At 33.2% G+C, this 27,692-nt stretch overlaps 2 protein-coding genes across 4 annotated transcripts; one reads left to right on the forward strand and one right to left on the reverse strand.

Annotated features, from left to right (window-relative positions):
* Positions 1–1,439: 1,439 nt before the first annotated feature.
* LOC148603729 (dual specificity protein phosphatase 19-like) lies at positions 1,440–10,943 on the reverse strand. Of its 2 annotated transcripts, XM_088552242.1 has the most exons (4): positions 10,858–10,928; positions 6,815–6,959; positions 3,046–3,271; positions 1,440–2,869 (listed from the first exon to the last, which is right to left on the reverse strand). In XM_088552242.1, exons 3-4 carry the CDS (start codon positions 3,263–3,265, stop codon positions 2,439–2,441), a joined length of 651 nt encoding a protein of 216 aa, XP_088408368.1. In that variant the 5' UTR covers positions 3,266–3,271; positions 6,815–6,959; positions 10,858–10,928; the 3' UTR covers positions 1,440–2,438. The 2 variants fall into 2 exon arrangements, with proteins under 2 accessions (XP_088408368.1, XP_088408367.1); XM_088552241.1 differs by lacking the exon at positions 6,815–6,959 and having other exon boundaries at positions 10,858–10,943.
* LOC148603730 (uncharacterized) lies at positions 10,916–23,877 on the forward strand. 2 transcript variants are annotated; one of them, XM_088552243.1, is made up of 5 exons: positions 10,916–11,014; positions 17,299–17,359; positions 20,050–20,106; positions 21,754–22,223; positions 23,092–23,877. In XM_088552243.1, the coding sequence occupies exons 4-5, from the start codon at positions 21,777–21,779 to the stop codon at positions 23,101–23,103; spliced, it is 459 nt and encodes a 152-aa protein (XP_088408369.1). In that variant the 5' UTR covers positions 10,916–11,014; positions 17,299–17,359; positions 20,050–20,106; positions 21,754–21,776; the 3' UTR covers positions 23,104–23,877. The 2 variants fall into 2 exon arrangements, with proteins under 2 accessions (XP_088408369.1, XP_088408370.1); XM_088552244.1 differs by having other exon boundaries at positions 21,754–22,092.
* Positions 23,878–27,692: the final 3,815 nt, after the last annotated feature.

A 27,692-nucleotide genomic window follows, 5' to 3' on the forward strand; every position in this document is an offset into this window, starting at 1 on the left:
ATTCCTTCTCGAGCCTGGTCCAGAAACAAAAAATATGTGGCAATAAAAATATAAACAAATAAACTATCGACATAGTGCTAGTAATTATAGACAGTCCAGTTTCGAATCATTTGCGATATATGGTGTGACATAATGTTGTCTCCCTTTATCAAGTACAGTTAAGGAGATAGATTTAATCCTCAACATCCTTTATGTCACACCACGAAGTCCATCGTTGATCTGGAGGGGCGAATCTATCTACATGTGTCAGATGTAAACTACATGTACATATAACTTTCATTAGTGACATATACCATTGTGGCTCACACTAAGATATAACCAATATAACACCTAAGCCTATAAACAAAACCTTTACACACACAAAATAAAAATGTGTTGGGATTGTTACTCAACTACTTTACATTACTTAACTATTATACCATTACCGTTCTGATCATAATACATCGATAGGAGAGATAATTATCTATACTACTGAAGGAAGAGTTCGATTTATTTGAGCCGCAACTCCTCTGAAATCATGCAATGTCGAATGCATTTGTGATATGAGGTATAAATGTAGTGTCGTGCTCTTCCTAAATTTGTCATTGAAACAATCCTTTTCTTCGGAAAACGCGAATATTTCGGAAAATATTCAGGTGAATAATTCAGCGCCCTCTATCGGTCAAAGTCTTCACAAGGAGCAATCGGATATCGTCGGAATATAACGACCGATATTATTCCAGTTAGGAAAATATCCAAATTCGAACGCCGTCATTAGTCCGTGTGTTATACTAGAGATTTCCACGAATTAAACTGACAAACTAGTACGCTTTCGGTCATGCTCAATCGACATACTGCCGGAATCATTTGTACATGGTATTTCATTAATTCAATTAGTTAGGTTAAACGACATCCTCCATTTCTGGGGTGCAAAACTGTTCAGACATGGAAAGAAAGAAAGGCGTAGAACGTCTCGAAATAAACCTCCTCTTCTATGTGTAAAGATCTGCGCCTGAAGTCCGGACTCCTCCCCATTTATGTGTAAACTGGCATGACTGGCAAAACGATATTTCCACACATTGAGAATGTGTTGAAATAAACCCTCCTCATTTTTATGTGTATAAACACCTGCACCCGAAATCCGCGGGTAAACCTTCTCCCTTTCACGTGTAACAAAAATACCTGCACCTGATGTCCGGAGTTAAACTTTCCCCCTTTTTATGCACCCAAATACAAGGCCAAAGTCCAGACCCTCTAACCAGACCAAGAAGACCCCCATAGCGTGCATATAGCGGAATTCTTGATAACATAAAAATCAAAGTTACTCTCTTGCTGCCCAGAGGCCATGGAGTGGAAACTTGGGCGAAGCCTCAGGATAACCTGCTAACAGCACCAGGTTTACAGGTATATAAACTGTTAATCGATCGCTGAAAAAATACGTCATTAACGCAACGCATGTCTGGAGCAGTCAGATCGTTTATTGCAAGTATATTTTAATGGAGTTTTTATATCGCAACGGGCCTTGTTAACTTTTAACGTCTTCACTTTGCGTTTGTCGGTGTCGTCATCGTCATCGTAAAACATCAGCTCCTCCCATACCCCTGGGTCAAATTAAACCTGGGACCAATAAAACAGTTTCTTAGTCCCAGATTAAACCAATTTTTTTCAGGGGAATTCATTGGCACGAGGATATCAAACTTTGCTAAGGGAGGCACCATTTAACTTCCGATTATATTTCGATCCTGACTTTGGAGAAAAGATAATTTGGTAAGGAAGGGATAAAAAATAAGTAGTGTGAATAAAAAAAGAAAAAAATTATTCGCTTACATGCGTTAGAAAAGTACATATTTTTGCGCTGCGTGGAAAAAATTCTGAGTCAAAAAAGAAAACCAATTCCCCCTGAAAAATTGAAACCACTAAAGCAATTTGAACAAAACTGTATACCATTGATGTATGGTAGATGATCGTAGATCCATTACAACGATTACTCATTTATGTCGTTTGGTCAGATAAGTACTGTGTCCACACTTTGCTCAATTGACCTATTGCGCGGGCATTCTCTAGTACTCAATAATACAGATTAATTTGCAAAATGAAAGAAATAAAATTTAAGTACATCCGTTTACGATTAGGAACATTTTAACCCAAACACAACAAACATGGACATTTTTGTGTTGGAATTATCACAGTAAGAGTTTATAAATAAGGTACATTTCTATACCATTCTTAACACTGTTATTTTCGGCTTTTTGGTCAGATCTACGTGCATTCTAAATTTAAGTAATCAAAAAGATTGTTTTATTACATTTAAAAGGCGACAGAAGGTACGTTGTTTTTTTTCTCTCACGAAATTATTTCGATGCGGTTGATACTTGCTGCTGACTTTGTGAAGGTATTTTCGTCAATGTAGGTCCTCAACATTTCCGGCACAAAATATAACAGTTGAATCTTAGAAATAATCAAAAGCTAACCAATTGGTGTCTTGGACCCGCTTTTCTTTCACTTTCAAGCATTTTTTCGAAAGTTTTGAGTTGGGTTCGAAATCCTTCATTTGGGCATATTGCTGGTCTCTTTTCTTTGACTAAATCGAACGCACCTTTATAACTCATTCCTTGGGTCTGCATCAGGTACCCTATTACCACCGTGGAACAACGAGAAACCCCAGCATTACAGTGTACCAAAACACATCCAGATTTTATCCCTTCTTCAATAAATTCAAATGCTTGCTTGAAAGTTAGGAGAATAGGGGCCTCCGGGAGGTCGTTGATTTTAATATCTTTGTATATGATTTTTTCGGGGAACTTGTTCTGTACATATGAAGCAAGATTGAGTATGTGGGTAACATTATATTGTTCTAAAATTGGCAGATCATGAGCAACATCTTGAGAGCCTGAAATAAGAAAAAAAAAAACATACACTTATGTGGTGAATGGTAATTTATTTTTACAGGGATATCATTCTCATATGGAAAAACAAGTCATTCAAACTATAAATTATTGGATTATGAATACATCGGTTAAGGAAACGCTAAATTAAGTATCCAAACAATATATTGATATAAGTTACCTAGTATCAACTTCCCAGGTACGACCTCTCCAACCTGCAAGTCTTCCACAAAGGAAGGAACAAAAGCATATGACGGCCCGGTTTTCTCGACAGACACCCTCCCGGTTGAATCTCGTTTCTCGATTAGCTGTGACCCATCAGTGGTAGTTACTCTCGTGTCTGTGTGCTTCAACTTAGTTTTGTCAAACGATTTTAAGGAATTCAGAAAAGATTCTGCCATTGTTAGCTGGAATTACAAAAAAAACATTTATTAGTCATAGTTGGTTGTCAATGATACAAATTATATTTACTTAACTATTGTATTGTTTTTGTTTTTGCTTAGTTTTGTTTGTTTGTTTGTGATTTTTATTAGTATTTTCCAAATACTAATATATTCTTTGCATGTCAGAAATTCGCTGCAGTGGTGGAACATGAGATTCCAAAAAAGGGTGGGAGCTAATTACCAAAGAGGACCTTTTTAAAACCTAAAAAACTCTGGAACCGCCTTCAATGTTGTCAAATAATATACTTATATTATAAGTTCATTATATAGGTATCAGAAGGAGTTTTAACATGTGTTCGACATTACTCTTACCCTACCCCTACAACGTATGAGGTTGGAATTCCGTTCCTCCATACCCCCAAGTCAGAAATAGCCTGCCAGACCAGGGGGAAATTCAGACGGGGGTGTGGCGGGCGTGCGCCACATAAAACTAGCAAAGCATGGGTTGTCAGGGGTAGATTTATGCAGTTTTAGGTTGAAACTTTCATTTCTCGCTAATTTTACCACGAGAGATATCTTCATTGCACCCACTCCAGTAGTATTTCAAAAATTTAATCTCAATTTTTGCACTCTACCACTGCTGGAGTACTCCTACCCATATTTAACCAGGCCCGTAGATAGAATTTTACTTTAATTTAATCATAATCCATCGATTTTCAGCTCGCTGCATGTTGTAATATAAATTCCCCGCTTTATCAGTTTCAAATACGTTAGTAACCCCTCGAACCTTCAAGTGCCTTTAAAATAATAATCAACCAAATAGCAAATTCAATCAATCTGCATATGTCACGTGACAAATGACCCCAGAATGGCAATATTTCACTGCCAAAACAGGCGCAGAAAAATGGACTCGTTACATCTTAATTCGTCGATTACATCGGCAAAATACACTGATATGCTGCTAAGCTTTGTTCATTTTACCATTAAAATATAGCAATTGAAAAACCAAAATATCTCACAGAAGCTTATTTAAAATTTCGACTTTGACTGACACTGGAGGCAGCTGTGTTCGGAAGTGTCAGTACAATTTGAAAATAATTGCATTTTGACGCCTCAATTCTATATATTACACAAAAAATTGAATGCTGTAATTTTATAAACATTTCTAAACAGAAATATGTAAGAATACATAAAATCATGGTACATATGGAATTATGATGATTTCCAAAGAACTCCTGCAAACTACAATAAAACAAAATCGTGTCGTTTTCATGGCAGCTTTACGGTATACCCAATAGTACTTCAAAACTTGGTGAAATACTGGTATGGCTGTCAAAATTCATTGAGTTTCCAGAATTTAGAACACAGAAAAATTTTAATATATTCCATATTAATTTTGTGTGGCAACAAGTAATCGGGGAAATGATCTGTCAGTAGTAAGTACTAAATGTCTAAGGATATATGTATGGAGGAAAAATAGAGCACCCTCCCTTTTGCGCCAGTTTACTTTTCGATTTTCGTAGTTAACTGATTGCGCCAATTAAATAATTATCGTTTTGCACCAGAATACAGCTAAATTTATTTTGATATTGTTTTAGGGTTGCATTAAATGCGTGGTGTGGTTATTGTGCATGTATGTTATTCATCATCTCTTTATAATTGGTAGTTCTTCTCTTTGGCAAGTATACATGTGACTTGTATTTAATTAATATGTAATTATAAAAATGTAAGAAATATAAGATATTTATTTTTGTCAAATAATGTAAATATAGACTCTCTTCCTTTTTCCAGGATTGAGACCAGCAGGTTTCCCAGGCGGAGTTAATGTTCATTTAAGGTTATCATAGTATAGTATTATTAACTAATACTTACCGTACTTATCCAGATCTGTCTGGTCAGGTTCGGATAACAAATGTTAGATCACTTACCTTTAATTAATTCATTTCTAACTCATTTTCTTTATTTTATGATCGTTTTATGTTAGATTTTTACCTTTTTTTTTTAGTATTTTCATATCCTTATTTGTATTTTGCGCAAAAGGTACTGTTTTTCTGGCGGAAAAGGGTTATACGGGAAAAAATATTTGGCGCAATTACATTACGATTTTTCATCCAATTGGCGCAAAAGGACGATGCCCCTTCAGACATATCATCATACCATTCCATATGTCTAAGATTTTAATCATTGTCATAATAAAAAAATATTGGAAAATACATGTACTGTGCATGTACTTGAAATAACATTTATCTAAAAAGTAAATATATGAATATGTAGTTCTACTGATTTGTTGCTGAAATAATGTTAGGATTCAGTCTGATAGATTGATACATTTTCAAAACTGTATAAGTAAATATTTTGCTGTCTAATAAAATAAAAAAAAAAATTTAGACATGAAGAATTGGTGAACTAACATCTAATAAATATATAAACTTTAATCAAAGTACTCATGTACTGAATCAATTTATATCGATCGCTTGAATTTTTACGCCTCAAATAATCGTCAAATTGCGCAAAAAAAAAAAAAAAAAAAAAAAAAATGGGATAAAAGCAGGGATAAAAAGAAAGTACAGGAATCGAATTCAGACGTATCTTTATTGTTGTCAATGGTTAATATTGAACCATATATAATGATTTATTTTTAAATTCACCATTTTGATTACGAAGGACATTTAATAAACACACAAGAAAATTCGTAGAATGCAATTTACTAATTTCCAAAATATTCAGGTTCGATGACGGTTTACATGGAACATCTAGATGAATCAATACAATACATCCAACATACTGCAACTACAAACTTCTAGTTGGCCTTTCCTAGTTTCTAAATATTTAATTCGAAATTCAATTTAAAGTTCTTCAGCTCTATCATTATAACACATGGCCAATCAGAATTATTGATACAAAAAACAATATCACCAGACCACAGACTAATACCATTCCTGAGAAATGCATCGAAATTCCTATACCATCGTCTAAAAGCAAAGTTTCATATTTATTTGTCACCTCTGGGCTTCCGGTGTCACGAGGCGGTAACCGTAATACAAAATTAATAAAGAATAAAAATGAGTGTAGTCCTTGCCTGCCCTTTGGAACCTCTTTCTTTATATAAGTGTTTTAATAGGAACCAATGTCCCCTTTCTGTAAATACTAGTATATGGATCCGCCATGTCCTGCATGAAATTTCTGAAAGACAACCCTTCCAATTGACACTCACCATTGCTCTTTTTCATTTCTATGAGCGATGACTATTAATAATCTCGCAGGGTTTTTATTTCTTGCTAAATATCAAATGGTTTATTATGCGTCTAAAAGTATTGTATTTGTAGGCGACAAATTATTATTATTGAATATAATATAATGAACGATTTGTTTATTCTGGTAAATGCATAAAAACAGGTACTGGTAATGTTAGAGGTCAATTATTTTTTATTTGGATCGTTGTTAATACAAACCAAATTAATCATCATATTTAGTTCGCAGTAAAAGTTGTTTATTGAGTTTGTTTGTTGGTTAAAATAGCATAGAATTAAATATGACAAATTAGAAATACCTATAAACAAGACCTACACTAGTGTAATTATCTGCATTTGAACCTTAATGGGGTATACCAGTGGAACTATTTTCCTGCGGTAGTACAAGAAAATTTCAGATGCTGACAGGCTTTACAAATCTAAAGACTCTGGCGACTGCTATCTCAATTCTGATCTTCGATCTAAATTGATAAAAAGTAATATACAGTTATTAAATGGGTTGGATGCAATCGACCAGAATATTTGTCCTGAGGTACTGAGAATGATCAAGAACACTTGATCATTCTCAGTACCAAAGGACAAATATTCTGGTGTATTGCATCAACCCATTTAATAACTGTTTTATTACCTAATTTGTCTATGAGATATACTAAAGAATGGAAATGGGGAATATGTCAAAGAGACAACCATTCGACCAGGAATAGGAAATTTACCGCTCCATGTTAACGAATTGGCAGACAAGAGTCACATCTACGTTTTTACACACGAGTTTTTTGTGTGTAAATTCCAATTCAATGAAGCTCCTAAAAAAAGTTCAACCAATCAAAAGGCTTAGATAAAGGTCATTATGGGGTCAGTGCAATAGACTCCTCAATGAGACTATTGCACCGTGCAATAGTACATCGACAGTGCAATAGATCGCCCTGTTCTGAATAAATTTTGAAAATAGAGAAAAATATGTGTATATTTAATAAACAAGATAAAACCTTATAATTAGGTAATAATATGAATTATTAAAAGTGTTCATTTTTCTTTTCCCAGTGATTTTTTAGATAATTAAAATCCTTGCTTCCTTTGATATACTGAGTGAAAATACATTGTTCTTTTCATTAATTGTATTTTCAATAAGATTATAATTAATTAGAAAGAGTGAATAACTGAAATATTATCACGAGTGCCGAAGAACGCATGGATTTAACGAGTGTGCGGAACCTCATGCGTTCTTGGCACGAATGATCATATTCTGTTATTCACGACAACCAATTTATTATCCCATTTATTGTATAGATTTTCTTCACCACAATATATCGATATTTTCAACATGAATTTTGAATTCTGTGATTGGCGGATTGATATCACAGTTGTGACGTTTTGGCGGGAGAAAGTGCGAGCTGTGAAATTACCGAATTTGAGTTGAAAAATATATAACAATCTGTTTATCGCTGTTTTGCTGAATTGTAAGGTATTAGTTCTCCTTTATTTTTAGTTTTCTTGAGACCTAAATATGCAAGTTTTATAAGCATTGCAAAATTACCTTTCGGGACTATTTTTCAGCGACGTGCTACGTGACGTCACGTACGTTGTGATACACATTTTTTGAAAAAAAAAATCGGTTATCTATGACGATCGCGTTTAAAATTTGTTAATAATTTTGGGACTTATTCATTCAAATCGGGTAAGTTACTGTATTTAATCATTTTCCATTATAGACTAGAAAATATTGCCACAAATTAGCTATTATTTCATACGCAGTAAACAAACAGATGGTTATTTGGGTCGTCAAATATTCCTACGCTGTTGCTCGTATGTCAAACGAGTACATAAAAAAACTAGCGATAATTTTCATTCTCACTCGACTGGCGTGAGATTGAAAATTATCGTATAGCAAAATCAAAGGCATTTTAAACAAAATAGCAATAATGTAAATTCTAATATGACGTCTTTATATCGTCAAACAATATATGTCGGTACAACCCAACCTTTAGCACCTGCGCACTGTCTCTTTTCTTTCGTTGTCGCTTCGAGACAAAACACTCATTTAAAAACGTTTACGCGATGATTTAACAGCTGAGAGGTTATCTAATTGAAATCAATTATATAAAAACATACATTTAACACATACGATGACATAAATATACAAATTTAATCCAACTTCCATACGGGAGAGGTTAAACGAAACAGCCGTTATTTCGGTTACGCCTAGGATTTTTTTTCACAAAAAATTAACGTATTTGTCATATTAGAAAAGAAATAATTCCTTCCGGAGATAGATTTGTACTCATTTTAACATTGGTTTGGCATTTATATTCTCATTTAACACCTCGCTGTTGCTCAGTGTTACATAATCGAATATAAATGCCGTACCCATGTTAAAATGAGTACAAATCTACCCCCCTCCACGAATTATTTCTTAAATGTTACACTGTTTTTTTTTAATAGTAAGATCTATCCTATTCAAAATAAAATTGTTTTGTCATAATTTAAAGCTGCAGGACCAAATATTCATATTTTTATTCCTAAATCTTTTGAAATTAAGAATAAAAATAACATTCAATATATTTATGATGCATTCAATATAAAATCAAGTGAAATATCAATTGCTCACTATACTCGGCGTCACATAAATAACATACTGTTAAAATTTGAATAAAAATATTTTCTACGACTTTATTGACACCAACCGTCGTTTAAATTGTCTTAAATGACTTGCTCATTCGTTTAGCCAAACAGCTTCTCAAAAACAAGTCGCTTATTAGCTTAAATCATGCGTAACAAATCCTTACGGGAAAATCCCATACTAATATCCGCCATGTTGGTTTTTACGGGACGATTTGTTTACAAACGAAGTTCGTAAGTTCCCGTCGAACTCCGGTGACAATCGTCTGCTTGATCAACTTCTCGGTATTGTACGTTGTTCGCGTAAAATAAATCCGAGATATCCGAAATAACGCCGACGTGCATTCTGGGTTCTTCGGTTTTTGGACAAACCATTTAAACGTAAACAACATCTCCTAGCGACCCGATCACTGTAAACATGGCCGACTTTTTACAATGTAAATATTGGCACCTAGAATTAAAATCTGACCGGAATTTAACGATTCAATGTTTAGGGAGAAGCCGTTTGGCTAAACGAATGAGCAAGTCATTTAAGACAATTTAAACGAGGTAGGTGTCAATAAAGTCGTAGAAAATATTTTTATTCAAATTTTAACAGTATGTTATTTATGTGACGCCGAGTATAGATGTAAACACATGTACCAGTCAAGATGTTGCAGAAATCAGGCATCAATTATACTAGGCGTCACATAAAGAAGATACTGTTAAAATTTGTTTAAAAAATATTTTTCTACGACTTTATTAACACCTACCGTCGTTTAAATTGTCTTAAATAACTTGCTCATTCGTTTAGCCAAACGGCTTCTCCCTGAACATCGAAAGGTTAAATTCCGGTGAAATTTTAATTCTCGGTCCCAATATTTACATTGTCAAAAGTCGGCCATGTTTACAGTAATCGGGTTGTTAGGAGATGTTGTTCACGTTTAAATAGTTTGTCCAAAACCGACGAACCCAGAATGCATTTCGACGCTAATTCGGATATCTCGGATTTATTCTACGCGAACATCGTACAACATCGAGAAGTCGATTTAGCAGACGATTGTCACCGGAGTTCGACGGGAACTTACGAACTTCGTTTGTAAACAAATCGTCCCGTGGAAACCAACATGGCGGGTATTAGTATAGGATTTTCCCGTAAGGATTTGTTACGCACGATTTCAGCCAATAAACGACTCATTGAAACTATCATGTCATGCATATTTGCGAACAATCTTCCGATTAAATAAAAGAGAGACAACTCTAGCGGTAAGTCCCGACAGTTTAAAATTAGAGCCTCAAGTCGCCCCCCCCCCAAAAAAAAAAATCGGTAAGAAAAAGTTTTTTACCACAACTGATCAAGTTTCACCCCATATGTTTGCCTTGCTTTACACGGCATATAATTCAATTAATGCCCCCTTAACTCAAATCTTGGATCCGCCCCTGGTTTCCTTAACATAAATGAAGATTATGCAGAAAACTGTTTTCCAAAGCTCTGACAAGTGAATCAGTATTTTTTTATAGAATGTCATTTCTACATTATAACAATCTTTGGTGAAAGAGAATTATAATGGTTGTATTTTTTTCATATAGGATGTCTACACGTACATTTTTTTTAATTCAGCGACGAGCCGGCAGAGTGACAGTCAGACAATGTCATTCAAATTTCAGTGAACTATTCGCCTGCTTTTTGTGAAACGAAACTCGATCATGTTTATATTAAATATAAGACAAAACTGCAGGTATCACTACTACACAAATACTCACCTCCTTAACCACACATTAATGTACTGTGTGTAATTGCTATATTTAGTTCTCCCGGAGATGGATTCCGACAATGTTTTTATTTTTCGTTTTGTTTTCGTTCGCTACCACAAAATAAAACAGAAGAGAGATGAAAGAGAGAAGTGTGTTTCTAGTGCAAGTTAGTTTAAATCCTAAACGCGATAGCTAAAAAAATATTGTGTTACATGTAGATCTTTAATTATATACAACAGGCTCGTCTTGATTGTACAGTGAGACTAAAAGTCTTTTGTAAACTCTCCGGTCAAAATCTGGGACGACCGAATGCAAATTACGATATATACGAAGAGTTAAATGTGTGACTCCTTGATATATATAAATGCGTTTAAAAACTTTTCATCTTGTGCCTATGGAACTTTTTTTTACCTTGTGCAACATATTCTCTTTATTGAATCCGTGATCAAAATATACTACATAAGCTATTTCAGGACCTCACATTCAGTGATATTGTTGGCCATTTTTCAGAACGGCCTCATCCATCTTTATTGGGGAAATATGCACAAAGTTTGGAAATTTGGAAAAAGAAAAAGACAAGTTGTTAACAATCAGTTAAGGTCATTAGAACAGAAACATCATATCCTACCTTTCTTATAGTTCTTGGTAGAGATTCCTCATAGTCATACTTTGTAAGAAATAATTCCAAATCATCTTCCAAATGTACAGAGGAAGATGTTTACAAAATGCTGGAATTTTTAATCGACAACATATTTGTCCAGTGTGGTGGACGTGTTTTTCAACAAACAGTCGGCGTTCCAATGGGAACAAATTGTGCCCCTTTACTAGCTGACCTATTCCTTCACTCTTATGAGGCTGACTTTATAGCTGATCTGATCAGAAAGAAAGTTGTTTAGCTAGATCCTTCAATCTCAGTTTCCGCTATATAAATGACGTGTTATCTTTAAACAATCCTAATTTCGGGGATTTGATACATCGCATCTACCCAAAAGAACTTGAGATAAAGGATACTACAGACACTGTGAAGTCAGCCTCATATCTTGACCTACACTTAGAAATCAATGGTAAAGGAAAACTATTGACCAAACTTTACGACAAACGTGATAACTTTCCGTTCATCTGTGGCAACATCCCTTCGGCTCCTGCGTATGGAGTGTTCATATCACAACTCATACGTTATGCCAGAGCTTGCCGAAACTACGCAGACTTTTCGTATCGCGCTAGAACTCTAACGAATAGACTTCTGGAACAGGGTTATGTTGCTACAAGATTGAAGTCATCACTACAGAAGTATTATGGTCGTCATCATGAACTCGTGGATCGTTATGGTGTATCCATCAACACCATGAAAACTGATTTATTCAACGGGTCATAGTTTTCCTTTCGTCGTTTGTCTACCCCGGACTTGACTTTTTATGAGCAACTCGGCGGGTGTTTCTAGAAAAGCAGAGGACACTTACCCTACCGGTACACCTGGTCCATGCTCCCAGTTTTTAGTGGAGTCCGAGTTGCTCATTTACTTTTGTTACTTTGTATGTATGATTTTAGTTACTTTATGTTCTTTGTTGTGTATGTCTGTTTTCCATGTCTGGTCTTTGTCCCTGGATTACATTCTTTTGATTACCACTATAACCTTGGTTCCCTTGATTACTCTTTCAACTACCAGTACGAAGATAGTTAATCATATTTGGTGATTTCATTTAAACTTTTTTTTCGACAAATTGGGAAACTTTCATCAGGAGAAACAGTTTAATTTCGGAGCTAATTTATGCAAACAATATCACTGTAGTCTGTGTTCTTCATTTACTTTTGTTATTTTTTTTTTTGCCTTGTAGTACAGCATTGAGCAACAATTGCTTCTCTACCAGAATCAAAGTTTCTTACATTTACTTTTTTATCATAATTTTCACAAATGTCATACTTGTACAAAACTATAGTTTAGTTATTGTTAAACTAGATCAACCCATTATCCATAATTTATTAAGGTGAAGGGTTGACAGAATGCACATTCACTTCTTTTTTCATTAGGCACAGACCATTTTCTTTTCCTTGGAAGGGAGGGGGGGACTGACATTTTATATTGAGTTTGAATGTCTTTTTGGCACTAGCCCAAAAAATTAATGTCTGAGTGAAACATTATTTGAAAATCTACATTGTTAAATGATGGTGGGAAATATTAAATCATATTTTTTTCAGAGTAAAAAATATTTTTGCTCTAATATGGAATAATTTAAATTTTTCAGAATAATCCCAGCCCCCTTTTTCAGTATAAAAATAGTCTGTGCCTTAGTTTATTCCAGTCTCTTGCTGATTTTGATGGGGATGAGTTACATTGTACGTTTTAGTTTAGTCTTGAATCTGGAATTGGTTATCTGGAGATCATTGGTGGATCTAAGAAAAAGGTTCTAAGGGGTTGGAATCCCACTTGTATTTAATAATTTTGTTTATTTCATGCAAAGTTTGGGCAAATCCCCTTCCCCTTTTTATAACCTGAACTACATGTAATTGAATTTTAATGTCTATATGAATATGTACTTGTTCTTGAACTCTTTTACATGTCTGTTCTTTTCTTGAAAGTTTTTTAAATGAAAATTGATTTCCTATTGTAATCGTCTGAATATAGCTGAAATATTGCTGCTCGGACGTTAAACCCCAACAAACAAACAAACAAAACCTATTGAAATATTGTGCTCTGTATTGTTAGAGATCTGTGACAGATGTCTTTATTATGATGAATACAGGGCACGTTACAAGATATTAATCTTAAATGATCAAGGATGGACTTAAGGATTAACATTTTGTATAAATATCAGTTTTGATAACTAACATATTTTTGTAATTTTATGAAGGTGATTTTTGGCTGTGTATTACCTTTAGGATACAATACCACTAACTGTTCAATTTAAGTGGTATAGTACACTGAAGAGACAATGGGGTATGTATTCATTTATTGCACTGAAGACAGTTTTTTCTCCCCGAGGTGGAAGTCAAGCATGTAGGTATTGCTTTTCTGGTGTCTGCATTCACATTAAGATTTTAATAGTAAGTTTTTTATTACATTAGAGTAATATAAATCTATTGTGGTAGGTCAATTGTATTTTGTATGCAGACAGGGATGGGGTTATCTTAATCAGTAATTGTAATCAGCTGTAATCAATTAGACTTTCATAAGTAATCATGTGTGATCAGAAATCATTGCAAATTATGATTACATTATCAAAAAAATTGCTTTTTTAAAAAAAATTACTAAGGAGTAGTATTTTTCCTTTTTACATTTTTTTATCAAACTTAGCATTTTAATTGATTTTAGAATTCGAAAATTAGGATTGACTATATTATGTTTCATTGGTAGGTTATACATGTAGTGATGTACCACTCCAAATAGATTTCTATTCCCTTTTGTCTTGTTTTCTGCTACATATTTACCACTGCAAATTGAAATTTTTTCAATTAGTTTTTGATAATTTATTTCAAAACCCTCTATGGCATAATGTTTACATAAAAATTTGTGAAACAACTGGTGAATATACAACATTTTGTGCTTATTTGTAAATCATTTTATTGTGCCTTGTTCCAATGATTATGAAGAAATCAAGTTAATTGTATTCTCTACTTTAAACTATTATCATAATCATTTCTATTTTGCTTCAGACAAACAAGCTTTTTCCTATTAAACCTCAATGTACTGTGTTATATCTGTGTAAAAAAACCTCAAGAAAGAGTAAATTAATGAACATATTTACAGACTAAAAACCACTAATTCCACTTCCCATAGGCTTCTATGCTAATTTCACAATATTCAATGGCTTCTCTGGACTTTACCTTAACTTTAACCTGCAGACGACTATATATCAGCATGATTCTACATATGTCAGCTCACAATCCTCAGAATGGCATGTGGGGTTAGCAGACTTGCAGTGCAGTACTGGTCACCGGAAGTGAAGGGTCTATAAATAGCATGGGAAATCCCAGTGTTTTCACAAGATAGGGGTATATTTAAAAATCATTATGGAGATTAGGCTTCACATCACAAGAAGCAAAATGCACCTATAAAATGTACAGAAATGTTTTTCCTTTCAGAAACTGTTTAAATTTTTTAAATAAGATGAGAACTTTTTTCACAGCACTATGAGGAACAGGGGTAATTTCTGCGTAGGACTATTTTTGAGTACGTTCCAAATGTTCATTGGTTGAATTGGTGGTCTGTAACCTTACAACACAAACATATTACTCAATGTTATTGTTTGTAGTTAACTTTCCTTAAGGCTATACAATTATTTGTCAAATTTTGTCACCTCACTTGGCCTACTGATTACAGTGAAATTCACTTGGTCTATTTATAAAAGTAATGTTAAAAATAAAACTTTTCAATTGTAAATGTCAATGGACAATTTTCAAAAGTCATATTTACCACAGCTTTGAAATTATTTATATAATGCATGAACTATTTCTTCTGCTTTACATTATATGAACTTTTTTGCTGAATATGTCATTATTACATTACCAATGCCAAGGAAGTAATTTTTTCTTTTATTAATGCGTGTAAATATTTGAAGTAATATTATGTAATTAATTACATGTGAAATTACATGTAATTATGATGTAATTGATTACATTTTTACCCCATGTTTCATGTAATCAATTACATATGGAGGTAATCAGCCCAAAGCGTGTATGCTGTTGAATTAGCATCACTACATCAGAATTTCATATCTGTTTCATGCATATGCCATTGCATTCACGGTTTATGGAAATTTCGAATTTGTTGTTAATATTTTAGTTTTAAGTTTTTATATTTTGTCGGTTAAAAGAATCACTTGTGCTAGGTCTATCATATTGGTATGTAGTTGCATAAGCTTCACTATATTACCCCTCCATATCTGTTTTTATGCATATGTCCCCACAGTCATGGTCTATTGACAAATTTTACATTAATAATTTACTTTAACATCCCTTGAAAGACATTAAGACCAGACAGGTGTAGGGTAGGGGACAATGCCTTTGAACAGTTGATGAACATTAAATGCAATGGGAAGAAAATGATGTAAATGTGCAATTATGATTGGATGTATATAATGAACATCCTGGTTTATGACTATGTATATCAGATATTTGCTTGACATTGAGTTACACGAAGCTTTTTTGGTAAATGTAATTACCCAGTTGTAATTTTGAAATTACATTTGCAAAACAATTGTAATTTAATTAATGGTAATTACATGTAAAAAATCACTGTAATGGTAATAGTAATTTTAATTGAAGGTTTTTGGGATGTAATGGTAATCAAATTAATTTCCAATGTAATTGACTCATTATTTCCATATCACATGTCACTATTCAATTTTAACTATAAATGGGGACCATGTGTAACAGGCCAGATATATTTTTTTTAATAGATATATTATTATATTAAGAATATGTTACCTAGCTAAATCAATATTACAAACTGTAGCCTTACATCAGCTTGAGGACTTCTTGCCAGATGAGAACATTGTATTGTCAAGTGTTGATATAGGAATGATAATGGTTTTATTGTGTATTTGGGGGCTGTTTTCAACTAAGTGACTGTTCACATTTATTTAAGTAGATTTCTATTGAACAAAATGGTTCTATATTAGGTAGCAGGATGGTATATAGGGCATATAGTGACTGCCAGTTTGGGGAAAACAGTTTGTCATGAAAATTAAGTTCAGTGGCCATTAAATTGAATAATATTTTTTCAATTTAAAATGATTTGAAAGATATTTAATTTTTGCACTTGAAATGTGCCTGTCTTATTGCATTTCAGTTTTTTTTACAGCACGTGGGGACTAGAGTAAAAATTCTCATAGTACATTTTCACATTGTTATAAACCCAATGTTAGATAACTTGGTTTATAAACCCTAAAGAGTAATACATGAAACTTCTTGATTTCTAAAGGGATATTCATGAGGTCCATAACTTAAACATGTATTTGCATTAAAAGCAATGGAAGTGTTTTACTGAATTTATTCCATGAGCACTCAGCATACATTTACAGTTAAACCAGATCAGTATAATCAGTCTGGATACCAAGGCTCAGTTTGATAAAGAATTGAAATTGAAATTTGACAACTCAAATTTTTACATATCAAATCATGTGAAATTGAAGATTTGAGGACAAATTCAAGAAAACCTAGACCAGTTTATGCATAAAAAATCAAATTGGTAACTTTATAGCACAATAATTTAGGATAAATTATAGTTTTCACGCAACTGACACGTGTCATTTCTGTATAGATACTGTACAACATACACCATTGGTCAAACTTTGCCCAAAGACAATTATATGACAGAGTTACATTACAGATATGAAATTTCAACATGTTTAATCTATAGATCATTTACATGTGACATTGTATTTATGTTATTATACATTGTCATTTGTTTAATTATTAATGGTAATTTTAAGTGTTTTTTTGTTATTACAGGCTTTGTTAAGGGACATGATATAGAAATACAGAGATCTGCAAACAAATTATGTAGCAAAAAGTATGTATCTTTCTCTTGTGCATTTATTGTATCTTTATTGAATTACTTTTAATGGTATGTAAACACTGTTTTTTAACAGTATTCATCTGGCATTTTTTTACAAGCTGAAAACTGAGTGATGTTTCATGTCATTTAAGTTCTGAAATTACAAAATAATATTAAATGTATGAAGTAAGCAAATTTAGACAAAAAGTCATATTTGCCTGCAGTGGGTTCAGGATTTCAGGTAACCAGGTTACACGGGTGTAATTAAAATGAAGGCAAAGCAAGGAAAGTAAATTTTTGGTGGTAGAATCTGAAAATAAGGTTTTTTGCAAACTAAATTATTTTCCCCAATTGTAAGGGGGTGAATGCCAGGTTCATCCGCTGTAAAAATTCACCATTTACCTCAAATTCAGTTATTACTTGGAATTGGTGTTAAAAAAATGGAATTTTGAAATTCACAGATATTAAACCAGTTTAAGTAAAGTTGAAATACATCTCAAATATTTTCTTGTTATCTAAGTACTTAAATCAGATGGTAAGTTGCAAAATTGTCAACTTTCGAAACAACTTCCAATCTTTTTGAAAGCCAATAGGAGTTGTATCCAGAGTAGTAATGAGCTATTGCCATCACTTGGCGTCTGTCAATGTCGTTGTCTGTTGTCGCTAACAATTTTTCAAATATCTTCTCCTCTGAAACTGCTGAATGGATTTAAATAAAAGTTAGCATGATTGTTCCTTGGGGTATCCTGTACAAATTTTATGCTTTGATTTATGATATGTTGAAAAACATGGCTACCGTAACTAAAAAAAACCATAGGGGCCAGACAGAAGTTTTTCGCATATCTCTCTGAAACCATTATGTTTAATCAAATTTTGACAAAGTAAAAATGTTCAGCATGATGAGATCTATCTATGGTCATAATTTTTGTTAAAATCTGTTGACCTATGTTGGAGTTATTGCCCTTTTCCGACATCTTTGGCTTTTTCATGTAATTATTTCAAAAATTTTCTCTTAAAACTGCGGTTCATATTCAAATGAAACTGGGTAAGATTGTTTCTGAGGGTATTCTGCACAAACTGATGTTTTAAATTTTTTGAAACTTAGAAAAATATGGCCGCTGTTACTAAAAAAAGAACAGAGGTCAAAATACAGTTTTTCACAACTCAAAAACTGTTGAATTTAGCAAAATTCTGATGGAAAGTTATTGTTTAACATTAGAAGACTGAAGTATGCCGAAATTTTCAAAATGATTTTTCGCCCAATGTAGGAGTTATGGCCCCTGAAACAGATTTTTTTTGTTATTTTTACTTGTACAACTTCATCTCTGAAACCATCCTACAAAATTTTATGATAGTTGGCATATTTGTTCTGTAGGGTATTGTGCACAAACTGATTGTTTAAAATTGTTCATCTGTTGAAAAACATGGCTAAGGTTACTGAAAATTGAACATAGGGTTCCAAATGCTTTTTTTGTTATTTTTTCCTCATCTATAGAAGAATAATACAGATGAAAACTACACATAAGATAAACATGATATACTGTGTTGCCTGAAATTTATTTTAAGCAGCCATTTTCACCAGTTGCACAGATTCTAATGACTTTTTAGTGTCATAAGGAAATATGGTGTTCTAAGTTGATTGGTGATGACAGAAGTTTCAAAATGGCTGTCATCTTCCTGCAAATATTTATACTTGCTTTGATTTCAACATTATTTGGTGTCATATGGTAAGTTGAATGGTTATGATGAAAATGTTGTATGTTCTTAATTAGCAAATGTATACTTGGCTAATGCCCCTCAAACCTGTTGGAATAACAGGGCATAGGGGCACTCTTGCCAAAATTTTTTCATAGGATTCTAAAAAACTTCAATGACATTTCCATCAATTTACAGTGCCTTAGGTACTCAGTTGAAATTACATCATTCACCAACATGTTCTCTTTTTCAGCACTTTTTTGTCATTCATATTAATAAAACATGATACCTTTACTTACTTAGTTAATAGGGCATGGATTTCCAAGTGAGGAAGTCAGGCTGTACTCACTACAGATCAATGTATATTCAATCATTTATTTTTCTCTCTACTATGTGGTGAATCATGGAGGGGTAAGCTCCATGGCTTTAAAGATTTATTACTTTCATAGAAAACAGGCAAAAATGAGCAAATATTAGCCTGAAACCCCCATTCAAAATCTTTTGGTCCTCCCCTGTCTTCTGTCCACTTAACCTCCTTTTTGGTCAGTGCTGATAAAAAATTTTCTCACCAAATTTAATAGCACAAACAATAATTTAAATACGGATCCATCGATTTGTATGCATTACAAGGATAAAGCTTGTCTTGGAACTAACATCCACTTCCTTTTGTTCTAGTTTCAGCAAAACAAAAAGAAACAGTAGATCTAAGTTTAGAAATAAATACAGATAAAATCTTTGAGCATTTGACTTTTCAACTAATTAGATTTTGATTTCATTTCATTTATAAGCCATTGATAACAAGCTACTTATGTTTTGAACATTTAATTCTGTTTTTGTCTTCAGAGGTAATCTTTGGGATGTTTTGTCTAGTATATTTAGTACTTCTAGTGTTGGTGGCCAAAAAATGAAGCAGAAGTTTTAATACCAAAACCATTACCCATTAGTAAACATTAGTTTTACATGAGTTCTCAGATCACACAATAAATAAATCAGGTGTTCTATTTTTACAGGTACTAACAACACTGAATGATATGACAAGGGACATAACTTTGATCCAGACTCCACCAGTGGGTACCTACACAACATATGATTTATGCTAGCTTGATTAAGCACTATTTGTAGCTTGGCTTTTTGTGACTTGCTTTTTTATAATCTGCTTAGCTTTAGCTTTGAATTTTGTATATGTACCGGTACATTGTGACATTACTCACCATAATTAGTCATTGTTTGTGATGTTATTGTCCACTTACATGTACATGTACTAATTAATGGGATTTTCATTGGTTTAACACCATAGGTATAACTTCAAATTATTTCACATAGAAATTAATTTTAATGTTTTATATAGATAATTTGACTTCTTAGTTATTGATCAAACTCTACTTGGGTTGATTTGTGGGGTTTGATCTTTGTAAAGCATTCAACTATCGTTAGTTGTAATTTACCTTTATATCAAAAAGATTTGCTTTGCTCAAATCATTCATCTTTTTTACATTTTCTGAGACTTTATTTTTTAAATGGTTTAAAAAAATTAATTTGTTACCAACAAAATAGAAGCATATTTGGTGCACTATTTAATACTTACTATATTGTGTGAGTTTTTTAGCTAGTTTTTGTGGTCAGGCTATTTTCATGTACATATTGGCCTATTGGATTTTGATGAGTTTTTTGACTGACTTAAAACTATACATTTGAAGAAACAGAGGAGAAATTACATTTACATGAAAATATCCTGGTACCCATTGTACAGTGAATGTTAGCTATTGTACATATAGATAATCTTAGGTTGATTTTTAAGTCTTGTCTTTTGCTTACTTAGTTCTATGTATTTTGCCAAATATATTCATACTTACATTTTTAATTATAACACTTGCTTATTGTATAAAACATTTGCATTGTTATATGTGTATTTTTGATGCAATCATTTTGTACTAACCAGATTGCACTGCACTTTGATTTTAATGGCTGATTGTTAAAAAAGTTAGATTTGTGCTTGCAGTAGACATATTAATACTCATTGCTTTGACTAGTTAGATGTGTTCAGATAATTTGAGATTTTTCTGCTTGAGCAAAATATTTTGTATGATTGTTTGTATATATTTACATATATTTTATCCTACATTGAAATCTATTTATAGTGCATCATTGCTATATATGATATATTTACCCTTTGTTACTATATTTAACACATGTTTATAGATGCACCATGAGATTAAGGACGTTTTGTGGATCTCAGAAGTCTTATACAAAATATATTTTCTTATCTTTAATTTTGAATGTGGTAATTATTACGTCTTTGCTATTTATACATAGTAGTTACAGATACTCATCTGAGAATGTACAAGATGCTCCCATGAATGGGTTCAGTAGAAAGCCGTTAGCAGCTTGCTCAAAGACCAATACTCATAGTTTTTCTCATACTCAAGTCGAAGTGACAATTTTTACTTCTTTCCAAATGAGTAAATCAAAATATATTGCAAACAAGAATGCTTTGAAAAATTGGAAAGCTGTACCTGGAATTACCAATCATGTGTTATTTTCTAATTGTAGCGAAGCTACTAGATTTGCCAGGTCATTGAATTATACAGTACTTCCTGTGACTGATTCAGCAATAGGGGGTGTGCCTGTTCTGAGTTCCATGTTTTTGACTGTTAAATCTATGTTTCCCTCTTCATATCTCATGTATTCTAATGGTGATATTTTGTATGAACTAGATTTGGTGGATACTGTGATTGCCATGGATACCTTTGTCAAGGGGAATAACTTAAAGTACCAACCTTCACTAATTGTTGGACAGAGAACAAATCTGGATATTGGCAAGGAGGAATCATGGGAGAAAAATATCAAAAAGGCCTACAAGTCTGGTGAACTTTTTGTAACCGATGCTCAAGACTATTTCATCACCAACAACCTCTTTCCATGGGAAAATGTTCCTAGATTTGTGATTGGTCGGATTGGCTATGATAATTGGCTTGTTGCATTTTCCCGATTTGAGAATTTTACAGTTATTGATGCCACAGATACAGTTCTAGCAGTTCACCAAACCATATCAGGTGCTAACTTTGAAGGATTTTCTCATAAGGATGTTTGGTATAACCGTGCAATTATAGAAAATTCCTCACCATCATATTTGTTTGGCAGGTGGGGCCAAACAGACTGTTGTTACTTAGCAACCAGTCATGATGTATGTAATAATGTCATTGTAAAGTCTAGATTAGTTAAACCAAAATGCTTTCATTATGATATTCTACAAAAAATCAAAATTTTATTTGGGTTTTAGGCTGAAGTGTCAATACCAGTTTCTGGTAAAAGCTTTTCATTCTACCATCTCAAAAAGAGGTAGATTATTAAGATACTCAATTACAATTTTAGGCTTTATACTTATGCATTTTTGTTTTCTGTTATTTTTAGTGGACATCAGTGTGATTTCATAGACAATCTTGAAATAGAGTAATTATAAATGGTACATTAGTAGTCATATTATGATGAGAGATATTTTCTACAGAATACAGACACCCGTGTTAGCATATGTCATTATTTTGCTCCTTTGTAGTTCATTGTTGTTAAAATTCTTTAAATATTCTCCTTTGAAACCAAGAAATAACTATAAAACTTGGCCAACATCCTTAAAGGAAGTCTGCATTCAAAGTCATGTGAATTATATCTGCCTACCAAGTAACATGGCCACCATTGCTATTGTTACAAAATATATATAATTCACTTACAATAACATATTTGGACTATCATTTCTGTAGCTATGACTGATACATCAAATTATAAATGAAAATTCAGATTGGTAAGTCTTGGCTAGGTAGAAGCCATAAATCAACTCTTTATGGAAGTTTTTGCCCTTAAATACAAAAAAAAATATGGTTTTGCATTTTTAGCTAAAATCTTGAAAATTTTGATAGAAAGAAATTTTTCATGACGAAATATGAAATGCTTCTAACAATAAGATATACAAATGTTTTCATGGGTCAAAGTTGTCGGATGACTCCTTATTTGAATGATATCTTTAATAAGACAAAATAATGACATTTTTGCTGTTTTAGCTGTTACAATGAAAACCATGATAGATAAGAAGAAACTTACAATCCTTTTGATAGGACCACAGAAGGATCCATGGGTCAAAGTTGACATCTCTTTTAAATAAGAGCTATTGCTCTTGAAAGTGAAAAAATGATGTACTAACATCTTGAAAGAAAAGTTTTGATTGATTGAATGATCTCTACAATAAAATCTACAAAAATCACCACTGGTGTTTGTTAGGATGGGCTTCTAAATGCAAAATAAGTTGGGGCTAGGGCGCTCTGCCCACAGAGCAACTGGGATGTGTGCCCCAGGAGGTGGAATGGGGTACCCCTGGCGTGTCACATGCTGGGGTTGTCGGGCTATAATACAGAAAGCCTGACCGCAAACCATAGTGGTGCACTGTGTTGGGAAAAATGCCACGTTCCTCGCACGTTATTGAACCCTACTGTGGTATTCTCCCGGGGTAGGAACCATAGGGCTCCGCCATAGGAGGCTATAAATTGCCCGACCCTACCCACCTCTCCCCATTTCCAGTGGCAATCAAAATTTGTCGACCCTATTGTCCTTGTGTCCCATCCCTTTTTCATTTCATCATCGTTTCATTTTCATTTTATCACCAATTTCATGTTCATCGTCTGAATATAGCTGAAATATTGCTGCTCGGACGTTAAACCCCAACAAACAAACAAACAAACATTTGAAAGTATATACTTTAAGAACTAAAATTACTAGGGTTTGCTTTAAAAGGTCAAATGTTAGCTCTTCTGTTAACAGTTATATTGATAAAATGTTACTTAGTAATTTGATTCACGCCCAGGCACTGGGTAAGTTGAATATCAGGGTTGCATATATGTGTATTGTTATATTTCAGCATAGGAAGTGTTCCTGTCAATCAACATTTTGTTTCTCTAGAATCATTTAAGTACTATGCACACATATGGTCATGTAAAAAGTCTTGGATCTTGGGGAAATTTGGAAAGAGTGCAGGGCAGATCCAATAATAGGAAAGGTTTTTTTTTAAATACAGAAATATTGATGATGGGTCCCAGGCTATGATTTTATCTCAACAGTCGACACGAAATTTTCCAACAAGAGGGGAGATTAAATCCCTAAATCCGCCCCTTTGATACTCCACTACAATGAGGGTTTTTGATATAATAATTGACATTAGGACGTCAGCTGTTTAGATTTAGGAATTAAATTTCAAAAGGAAGCTTTTTATTTATTCTAGCATTAGTTATATTAATTGCCATTATCACATATTTGGAAGTAATGCAATGTTATAAGCTATAAATATCTTGATTGTACATCTTCTGTTATGAGTACTGCATAGTACTTAAAGGGTCAAAAGGAAGCATTTTATACATTCTAGCAATAGTTATATTAATTGCCATTATCACATATTTGGAAGTGATGTTTTTGTCCCATTAAGACCGCCGGGAGATACAAGCTGATATATGTAACAGTCCAGGGCTGATAATTGTTTATTGACGCGGTGTTTTAACAGCCCCGTGTCAATGGTAACATCATCGGCAAATGAATTACCATTTTGAAATCTATAATCAAAATTGTTTACAAGTAAATATATGGAATTCAGATATGTCTTGAAATAGTTGGCTAAAGTTTTTTTTTGTAATAATTCAAATATGTAATAAATGATTATGACATTGTAGTGCACAGCTCTAGGGCTTGATATGGAAATCTTGTTTGATGCATATGCCGATTTGGATAATGCAATGTTATAATCAATAAATATCTTGATTGTACATTTTCTGTTATTGTATTAATATGTTCTACATATTATGGGATATTGTTACGTGTACTATACAATATTTATATGTTCTACTTACGTGCAGAGACTAGGATAGTGTTCTTTTATATATTGTTATACATTCATATTCATATGTTCCCTATTCTGGGTACTATATACCTATACTATTCTTTTTTTTACAAATGTTGAACATGAGATTTAGAATTTAACTCCGTTTGCTCAAATGTGTGCATTTAAATATTGTATAACCGCTAAAAATCTTAAAAATAATTAAGTTTTTTATGTGTTTCAGGAGACAGATTCACTAAAGGTTTTTTTACAGATTTTACTTCATCATAGGTTAGAAATTACATGTTTTATAAAAAAAATCTTTTTTTATATATTTTTTTGACATTTTTTATACTCCTGCTTCAGAGCATTTCTCAGCTTCTATTGGAGGCAATATGTAGATCTGCATTATGACTTGTACTGTGTCTTCCCTTTTTAGCTCACCTGGTCTGTAAGGCCATGTGAGTTTTTCTCATTACTTGGCATCCATCGTCATTGTCGTCTTCGCCCGTGGACACATTTTCAAAACTCTTCTCCTCTGAAACTGCTGGACCAATCGAAATGACTGTTCGGTTATTTGATTCGTGTAAAAACTCGGCCGCCATTACTAAAGATATAGAACATAATGGACAAACTATATTTTCGCAAATATCTCCAAAACCGTTAGGTTTAACCAGATTATGACCTGTTCCAAAATGTTCAGCATGGTGAGATCTACCTATATACCAAGTTCCGTGAAACTTTGTGATTCGATATTGGAGTTATTGCCCTTTTTCTACTTTTTGTTTATGTTGGGATACCTTTAATCCTTTCGTTTTAAAACAATCTTCTCTGAAACTACCAAGCGCAATTGATTGGAAGGTTGCATGATTGTTCCTTAGAGTTTCCTTAACAAAATTACCGTTGGGATTTTTGATCTAGTGAAGGAGTAATTAAGGGAACCAAGGTTATAGCGGTAATCAAAAGAATGCAATCCAAAAAGGTTTATTCCTCATCTATTCTGTTTACCAATCGACTCAGTATTTATTTTAGGTGGTACATAATGGAAATTTCCGTAACAGATTCCTCAGCTACTTTTCGATGGAATGCTCAGATATTGCTTTTGCACGATTACTTCTTGTGTGTCTCCGGGCACAGATTTCTTGTTTGTATTGTGAATCATGAAGACTACACATACACCAGATCCGGAAAAAAATCACAAAGTTTGTTTAAACCAAACCCTGAAAATCAAACAACTTGTTTAAACCGAACACTTTTATCAGTTTAGAATATGTTCGACCTTTGTAATCCTGTCTGAACAAATAGATTTTTAAGGAGGTAGACCTAGAGTAAGGGACACATCTCTTACAAATCATTGGAACGCTGGTATTCAGCATTGTACATCAATTTCATCAAAGTAACTTGGATTGATTTCATTCTATTTCAAATGAAAGCTTGATAGGCTTTGTTGAAATTGAATGTGATGCAAACATATCACTGATTTTAAGAGTTATGTCCCTTACATGAAAGGCAGTGATGGACATAAAATGTTATTAAATCTAGAATAAAAAACATCTTGTTGAAAATTATAAGGCCTCTTTTTTTTTTTAAACAATCCTATTTTCGGGGGATTTTATACATCACATCTACCCCAATGAACTATGTCAAAGATTTCTTTTCCTCACGTCTACCAGAACGTAATAGTTTATGAGCTCATTTTTTGTTTCATTGTACGTGTTATTTTGGTAATTTCATGTTCTTTGTTGTTTGTGCCTATTTTCCCTGTCTTGTCTTTATCCTCGGAGTATATTCTTCTTTCCCATTCCCTTGTTTACTCTGTACAAGGTCAGAGCAGGGGCGTCGGGCCGGCCGAGGCTCTGGACAGGCAATTATTGGCTTAATTTTCACCCTTTATAAAAATTATCTTTTTCTAGCAAAAACGGTAGACCGATTCCCGGAGCACTGGCCCTCTCCGCATTCGGCCATTATAGTGTCACAAATAGAATATCAAACGTAATTAAATTAGTTACCTATATGCAGTGTCTGTCTATGGCCTTATTAATCAACATCAGGCACATTGTATATTTATGATGGCTTTATCAACATGAAGCTAGCTTGAAGTATAGTTTTACCATGCACTGACTAGTCTTAAATACGATCTCCATGAGAATTTTTCGAAATTATTCTAATTAACTGAGGGTGCACTATATAGTTAACCCGGTCAAATTTTGTAAAACTTAATATTAAAAGTTGAAATTTGGTGGATATATGGTTTAAATGTAATTAAGAATTTATACATAGGCAGATGTAGTATGTGTAAGGGTAAACAGGTGAAAATTAAATGAAGAATATCCGGAACGTTTCAGTCCCCTGCCGTATTAGGTTTTCTCCTCCGCATCAGCTGGCTGAATTTCAAAATACCTTATTTTGCACGAACTTTAGGAACTAAAATTGTGAGAAAATAAATCGAAAAGGGTGTTATTCTATTTTACCCATTTTCCACTTCCTCCATGAATGCTTTCATCCTGTGCTAGTGTATAAAGTGCCTGATATTTTATAAAACTGTATTTGGCTGTTGGAAAGGCACCTCTAATTTATACTAAAACTCAGTATATTTTTTCAGTATGTCACCATGGCTACTGGATTTTAAGATAATAATCACTCAAGTACTGATAAATTACTTGAACCTCCACACACCAGGGATTAGAAAAATATGTATTTTTTTATGAAAAAAAAAACACTTGAAATTTATGTGTGGACTCCCCAAAACAGCTTTATTTCAACAAAATGAGACCAAATTTACAGAATTAACCTAACCGTATA

Source organism: Perna viridis, chromosome 11 (assembly GCF_037379345.1).
Source record: "Perna viridis isolate PV_CMFRI_1.1 ecotype Kerala chromosome 11, ASM3737934v1, whole genome shotgun sequence".
In the NCBI taxonomy this organism is placed as follows: Eukaryota; Metazoa; Mollusca; class Bivalvia; order Mytilida; family Mytilidae; genus Perna; species Perna viridis.

Excerpts from the sequence above, each read along its gene's own strand:
- LOC148603729 (XM_088552241.1), bottom strand. The coding sequence starts at position 3,265 with ATGGCAGAATCTTTTCTGAATTCCTTAAAATCGTTTGACAAAACTAAG. Across the intron at positions 2,870-3,045 it reads ACCTGGGAAGTTGATACTAG|GCTCTCAAGATGTTGCTCAT; the intron begins GTAACTTATATC and ends TTCTTATTTCAG.
- LOC148603730 (XM_088552243.1), top strand. The coding sequence starts at position 21,777 with ATGGATACCTTTGTCAAGGGGAATAACTTAAAGTACCAACCTTCACTA.